At 50.4% G+C, this 7,473-nt stretch overlaps 1 protein-coding gene across 1 annotated transcript; it reads left to right on the top strand.

The window, feature by feature from the left end:
* The first annotated feature begins 4,068 nt into the window (after positions 1-4,068).
* TDGF1 (teratocarcinoma-derived growth factor 1) lies at positions 4,069-6,918 on the top strand. Its single transcript, XM_008703872.2, has 6 exons — positions 4,069-4,088; positions 4,921-4,973; positions 5,059-5,184; positions 5,620-5,734; positions 5,826-5,935; positions 6,778-6,918. The coding sequence occupies exons 1-6, from the start codon at positions 4,069-4,071 to the stop codon at positions 6,891-6,893; spliced, it is 540 nt and encodes a 179-aa protein (XP_008702094.2). The 3' UTR covers positions 6,894-6,918.
* The last annotated feature ends 555 nt before the right edge of the window (positions 6,919-7,473 follow it).

The raw sequence follows: 7,473 nt of genomic DNA, 5'->3' as shown, positions 1-7,473 counted from the left end.
TGCTGTTGAAAAATGGCATGGAGAGCAATAAAGTAAGAATGATCTTTCCCATGATCTTTTAGGGGCTGAGTCTTTGTGTAGATTCAATGCAACGGACACCACAGAGCAGTGAGTAAGAGCAAACTTCTACAAACACCACGCATGGCTCCCCCCAGCATAACGTGGAGCAGAAGGAAGCAGACGTTCACACACACTTGGGATTAGATAAAGTTCCAAACCCCGGAGAAACCGGTCTATGGGATTAGCAATGAGAAAAGCAGTCAGCTTTGGGGAAGTGGGGGGGGGGGGGAATTCTAGGGTTCTAGTAATATTCTTATTCTTGACCTGGGTAGTGATTACGTGGTACTTTGGAATAATTTATTAACCTACAGCCCTTGTTATTTGTACATTTTTATGAGTGCCTGTTATGCTTCAATTTAAAAAAAAGAGTTCCAAAGTGTTTGCATTGAGTCCATATTGCTGGGTAACAAATTCTCACAAACTCACTGGGTTAACACAACATCCACTGATAATCGCAGGGGTCTTAGATCAGAAGGGCAGTCGAGCTCTGCTGTCTCCAGAGTGGGGCACACTTCAAAGTTTCCCAGGGGCCGATTGCAAACAAGAAGCCTCACTGTCATTGATTTCTGATAGGACTTGGGATTTGCATTTCAGCCTTGGACTTCCACTTGCTCTAAATCCATTTCAAAACCATTAAGAGCTGTGAAGAATGCCCGGATGCAATCACATACCAAGTCCACTTAAGTACTCTTAAATGAGAATCTCCAGGTCTTGTGATGTATGGGTTCTCTGCGGGTTGCCAGCCACTGAGCCTTGACTCGGTCCGTGGGGCCTCGGGAAGTGACCGCTCCCTCCCCATCAGCAGTGTTTTGATAAAGTAAAATGACACTTGGCATCGATTTCTGGGCTTGTCTTACGGCAGAAGGAGGGGGAGGTGAGGCAGCAGGAGACCCAATATTGGAGATCCCTGTCTCCCCCCCTGCGCTCAGCATAGAGTAGCCAGTCAGTATTTGTTGAATTTGATTCGAGGAAGAGTGTTGGTGGGAAAGAATTCTAAACCATAGCCACGAGACTTTTCCAGTCAGTGCATCAAGATTATCTTGCCTTCGAGATGGCGAACTCTCCTGAAGAAATTGCCCCAAATCGGGGAGGTCTGGAGCACTTGGGATTTCTTTTTCTCTCCCTGATTGTTGGGGGGAGGGGCACTTTGTTGTATTTCCTGGCTCTCGATAGGGAAAGCGGGTTGTTTTCCTGTGGTGCCTCTCAAAGACCTTGCCCTTGTCCACCCCCACCCCCTCACCTCCCACCCACCCCCACCTCCGCCTTTGAGAAACAGAGGCTAAAACGACATTTCCATCAGCCAGGGTTGGGGCAGATGGAGTCAGATTACCACAGGCAGACACAGCACGGGAGGCTGGGGAAGCCAAAATTCTGGCACACTCGGTTTTTGGACCTCCTAGTCTGGGGGGAGAAGGCAGAGGGGGAAGGGCAGGTGAAAGACAGGAAAACAAGCACTTTACAATACAGTGTTGATGAGATAAGGTGAACTCCCGCGGTGGGCGCCGGCATGGGGCTCTGTGCTAATCAGAAGCCAGGGAAGGGCTCCCCAGAGCAAATGGCAAAAAAAGAAGCCAGTGCACGTTCCCTCTAAGACCTTCCTGCCCCCTCATGGAGAGAGAAATACAGCATCCAACCAACCCCGGGCAACAGTATAAATCCAAAGAATGAGATACTATTTTTACATACAGAATTAGTAAAAAGTTAAGAGGCTTTTTGCAGCCAGCTGGTTAGGAGAGGGACGTGGGGTGGGGGAGCAGAAGTGGGGGGTATGTAGAGATTGGTACAGCCTTCTTGGGAAATGATCTGGACGTGTCCACCCTTCAGCCACGCAATTCCAGTGCTAGGCATGTGCTGGCTGGAAAGACTTTCTCCCTCTCAGCAATAAAGCTGTTTGTCCTTATCATTGTGTGTCCACTGGAGTCCCACTTTTCATTTCCTTCCAGAACTTTGCCTTTGCATTCGCAGCTTGGCTAACTGTTTGGCCCAGGAGGCTCCGCTCGCAGCCTGTCTCAGCTTTGGACATGCCTTCCTCACTAAGCTTCATCATTTCTAGCTCCCTCCCGAGGAGAGGGAGAAAGACGGGAACCACGGGCCAGGACAGGATTGACACAAACCTTCAATTTGTACAAAAAACAAACAAAAACACAGCGTCTGCGGAGCGCAAGGCAGCAAAGCGCGGTAACGGGAGACCTACCTGTACTGTACTTTCTTTGCACTCTGCTTCCTTGCAGTTCTCGGGGCTGGTACAGGGCCAGCTCCTGAACACTGCCCTCCCCCACATCCAGCTTCCAGAGCTTCCAGCTAAGCTCCCCCTGTTCCCGATGCAACCCAGCATGCCACCTGAAGTGTTTAACAAGTCAAAAGGCCACACCGGGAGCTGAAGCTCAGCGGGAACCCAACAGCCCGCGGCTGCTATAGTCCAGCAAATGGGCTGCACCCCGCCATTGCTCTGATGGGGCCCTACTCCCCGGTGGAAATGATTTTACATTGAATTCCCACAAGATGCAGGTGTGGAAGCAATGAAGGGCTCCTCTCAGCACTTGTGGCCGGTGGGTGGGCCGGATGCTGCCCCTTCCTTTCCGCCACGGTGTGACCTGGATGGACAGAGATGGGTGAAAATAGCACAGAAAAGCTTCACACCCATGTGCCCTGCAGATTGGGTGAACGCCAGGCTTTTCCTTTAGAAATTGAAACTAAATGATATCTCGAACTGCTCACGACTTCGGGCAAATTACATCATTGGGAGCACCGAGACCTTAGGTGGGGACTCCGGCTCAGGGACGCGCCTCTCCAGCGGCAGCCTTGGGGGGCTCCCAGGAACCACCAAATAACCACTCGTAGGGGTGACACAGGAGCCGGAATCGGGGGTTAATTCCGGTGTCATGGGGGGGGGGCCAGACAGAGACGCCACTTGCATTTCGGGCCCGCCTGAAACGTACTCACTCGCAGGGAGTCGGGAACCCCGAAGGCCCCCTGGCGACCCTGAACTTCCCCTCGGAAAACTTCCCGGTCTTTCTCCTCCCGCTGGTGGAGACACACCCAGTTCCACCACCTGAGGACACCAAGGGCCAAGCACCGGGCTCAACACGCCTATTTTGGGGAAAAACAAAGATGAAAGCAAATTTCAAGTAAACTTGGCAATAAAGTATCAAACTCCTGGAGATGAAACCCAACTGTGGTGTTGAGGATTTCCCCATTAAAGCAATCACTTTCGGGGCACCTGGGTGGCTCAGTCATTAAGCATCTGCCTTCCACTCAGGTCATGATCCCAGGGTCTTGGGATCAAGCCCCCCATTGGGCTCCCAGCCTAGTGGGGAGCCTCCTTCTCCCTCTGCCTCCGCCCCTCCCCCCTGCTCCTGCATACATCTCTCTCTCTCTCACTCCCTCTCGCAAATAAATAAATAAAATCCTAAAAAAAAAAAAAGCAATCACTTTCCACCACTCCTCCAATCTGGAATCATCAACTGGACAGAACAATTGATTTACCTTTTTTTTTTTTTTACAAGTAAATCTGATTTTTTTTTTTTTTTAAGAGGCAACTAATGATAGAGACATTAGGGCTAGTTAACCAGTTGAACAAGACCCCGCCTTTTCCATCCCACTTCGTCCCAGGGCTTCACCACCCTCACCTCCGCTCGGGAGAGGCTGTGCCTGGCGATGGGCGTGGGTCTCCGCTTCCGCGCCCACCTGCGCGCCCTCCCCACCGCCTGCCTGGCTGTGGAGGAAGGAGAGGCCCCCGCCCGGCTGGCTCCCCGGCTAAGGTCAAAGCATTCCTTAGGACCCGGCTCGGTGATGAGCCCCCAGTCTCCCAGACATCCTGGCTCCTGCTTCTCCTAAGACCTTCTGGGGAAAGCGTTATTTCTCATCTGGGATACTCTTCTTTCTAAATTCCCATTTTCACTTCAGGAAATGAATGTTTTCCTTTGGGGGTTTTAGCAAAGACCATGAAGGAAAGCCATGCTGACCTTTCTTCCCCCTAACTTGTTAGGAGCTATGGGCCGCGGAAAGATGGAGCGCTTCTCCTGCAGGTATGAACTCATCTTGAATGTGATTTCTGATGACTAGAGCTTGCCAGCTTCAGAAATAATGTTCTACGCCTCTCTGTCGTGTGGCCTCATCTTGCACAACTTTAAAAAGAGCTACCAGCAGGGATGCTGTTTTTTCCTGAAACATCCGGAACTTCACACTTAAAGAGTTCCGTCCAGCTTTGCTGTTGGCTTTTAACATTTTCAATCGGGTTAATGGCGCGGCCTGGGAGATGACTAGCGTTTTCCTCTCTTGGGTAAGAAAAGATCAATATCGACGACCCGATTAAAAATCTGCTTCTGAGAAGTTTAAAGGCATAGATTCAGTATTTGCAAAACCGTGAAGAGTCATGGGGGGGGGAGGTTGTTTTAACCTGAAAATCTTTTAAATGACTGGTTTAAATGAAATCATTTGTAAAATGTGATTCATTGGTTATACAGAATGTCATGCAGTCTTTATAAAATTCTTATATGAAATCTAAGGGCAGGAGAATACGTGTTCTGTGAAATCAAAGCTGAAAGATTTACGCCTACTTAAAATTACGTGTCTAGGGGGACAGAGCCGAAGAAGTCATGATACATTTTGAAAAGAATTGGCTTTTAGGAGATTTTTATTCTCACCCTTTTTCTTGATGTTGTTACATGAATTAGCCATTTAAAAAGAAAGGAAAGAGAAAGAAAGGTAGGGCTCTAGGATTTCTCCCTGGTGGTCTGGGGTCTTGTCCTTGGGCTGGGAGGAACCGGTGTTAACTCGGAAAAACCAGGCGTTAACTCTTAACTCACAGGGTTTTATTTGCCATGTTTTGCTAACGGGCGTCCGATTTCGTCTTCCCAGTGTGATTTTGATTGTGGCCATTTCCAAAGCGTTTGAACTGGAATTCGTTGCTGGTGAGACACTTTTTGTTATTTTGGTCAGCAGCAATTTTCACAGGGCCCGAAATCCTGAACCCACCCGTTGATTTTTGTCATTAAGGGTTGGGCCACCGTGAACTTGGGAGGAGAGAGACGCCCTTGAGAGATGACAGCATTCCGTCTCAGGAGGAGCCTGCAATCCGTCACCGGTCTTCCCAGTTTGTGCCATCCTTAGGAATCCAGGACAGTAAGACCCACCTGCCTTGGGTCTTCCGTTTGCTGTCACCGTCCTGGTCCTTCCTGTTTCCTCTCTCCCTGATGTTTTTCTCCTGGGTTGGCAAGCTGATTTTGGAGCTGGGCGGATGGTTGGACTGGGCTTGGTTCTGGAGGCCAGACCGGCAGTGTGTACTTGACCTCCCCGGGACGCAGGCAGTTTCCCTCCGGATTCCCGGGGCTCTGGGAACCCCCCCAGAGCCTGCGCGTGAAAAAGCTTTCTCTGCTCAGAGGCTCAGGGAGCAGAGCCACCCTAAAAAGCAAGAGTGCTGTTCCGTGCGGTTCATAAGAGTGAGACATCTCGGAGCACTGGGGAGCCCAAGCCCTAAGCACTGTATTCACCTTTGCTCCCAGGAGCTTAGCTTTTCGGTCCCCCCCACCCTCTCAGCCACCTCTCCTCACGTTTCAGGTAAGGAGTTAAACAGAACGTGCTGTCTGAATGGGGGCACCTGTATGCTGGGGTCCTTCTGTGCCTGCCCCCCCTCCTTCTATGGCCGCAACTGTGAGCACGATTCCCGCAAAGAGTGAGTCATCAAAGGGGGAGGGGTGGGCGGAGAGAAAAAGAGGCAGGAGTTGAAATCCAGATGCACCGCCTTCTCTGCTCCCTCTTCCCAGGAGCTGTGGCTCTGTGCCCCATGACACCTGGCTGCCTAGGAGATGCTCCCTGTGTAAGTGCTGGCGTGGCCAGCTCCACTGCTTCCGGCAGACGTTCCTCCCGGGCTGCGGTAAGCCCTAGTCCCCTCTTTTGTCCTCTCAAGTTCCTTAGTTGCCTGTGGCCACTTGGTGAGGGGGGTCTCTCCTCTCACCCCACGGCTTGCTAGATCCTGGCAGCTGAAGGGCTGCTTGTAAAAGCATCGAGGGTTCCAGCCGGGATGGTCATGCTGGCGTCCCTCATATTTACTGCCTCGGAAATGTCACCTTCCAGCTGAAGAGTGATGTCAAGGCTACTTGACATGTTCTAGTGTGAACTTCTACTAAGGAAAACAAACAAGAAAGAGTTTGGCCTCTTGCACACCAGGAGGTGCTCTTGGGTGTTCGAAATTGTACACGGTCAAGTCCGGAATCTAAATGAAAGCAGATGCTTCACTTGAGTATAAGATGGGAGCCCTGCCCCACACGGGGACTGTGGCTTTTCCCCTTGCATCCTGGCTGTCAGGCCCAGGAGAGGCGTTTGGGTAAGTGTGAACGGGATGACCGCAGCGGTGGAGACCGTGTTTTCTTCCTGGAACTTGGGGCCCAAAATGTGCTGTGTCCTTCTCATCAACACCTAAGCAAGTCTTACAGCACCCCTGCCATCAAGGGTGTCACCGGCTGGGGTAGATGTCCTGGTGTGAGTGCGCGTGTCCGGGGAAAACCCAAGTTCACACTAGGCCCCGTGGTGACGTTTGCTGAAAGAGTCTTTTCTCAGGGGAGTTTGAATTCTGTGTGATCGGTACTCTTGGTCCCGTTAGCGTGCTCGTCAAATGTTGAGTCCCAACCGATTTTGGGGTGGGTATTGATGTGCTGTGTGGGCAGGATAAACTGCTGGAGGGATTTCCTTTAATGACCAAGGGTCCCTACCTTTCAGATGGCCACGTGATGGATGAGCACTTCCTGGTTTCCAGGACTCCAGAATTAACACCGGCTTCTGGCACCACTCTTTCACTAGCTGGCATCTGCCTCGCTCTGCAAAGTTACTGTTAATGGACACTTGCATATGCAGTATTTGTCCTGCGAGTTTCATCACCTGTAAAGCCTGTCACTCCAGTGTCCTAACTGAGAGACGATCGTTTGTTAGCTGCCTTGAAATGGCGAATGGATTTTCATCATGGTCCCTAACATTTTCATCAAGTACCAACTACTTTCCTCTGCCCTCTCCAAAAAACTTCTTAAAAAAAAGTCAGCCACAGGGGCGCCTGCGTGGCTCAGTGGGTTAAGTGTTCGCCTTTGGCTCAGGTCATGATCCCAGGGTTCTGGGATCAAGCCCCCGCGTCAGGCTCCCTGCTCCACGGGGAGCCTGCTTCTCCCTCCATCTACCTCTCCCCACCACTCGTGCTCTTTCTATCTCGCTCTAAAATAAATAAATAAAATCTAAAAAAAATAAAAAGTCAACCATATCTGCAGTGTGACCAAAATCTGTTTCTTGATACACGTATCTCTACCAAGGGTTTTTTATTATTTTCCTTAAACAATTGAATTAGATCTTCAGATTATTCAAGTCTACTCCTGATGTGGAACTGAGGCTAAAGCTTTGAGTAGAGTTGACCAAAATCAATTAAGACCT

This window comes from Ursus maritimus, unplaced genomic scaffold, assembly GCF_017311325.1.
Source record: "Ursus maritimus isolate PB19 unplaced genomic scaffold, ASM1731132v1 scaffold_14, whole genome shotgun sequence".
NCBI classification, from domain to species: Eukaryota; Metazoa; Chordata; class Mammalia; order Carnivora; family Ursidae; genus Ursus; species Ursus maritimus.
This window is presented reverse-complemented; position numbering and strand designations above follow the sequence as displayed.

Excerpts from the sequence above, each read along its gene's own strand:
- TDGF1 (XM_008703872.2), top strand. The coding sequence starts at position 4,069 with ATGGAGCGCTTCTCCTGCAG. Across the intron at positions 4,974-5,058 it reads TGAACTGGAATTCGTTGCTG|GGTTGGGCCACCGTGAACTT; the intron begins GTGAGACACTTT and ends TTTGTCATTAAG. Across the intron at positions 5,185-5,619 it reads ATCCTTAGGAATCCAGGACA|GTAAGGAGTTAAACAGAACG; the intron begins GTAAGACCCACC and ends CTCACGTTTCAG.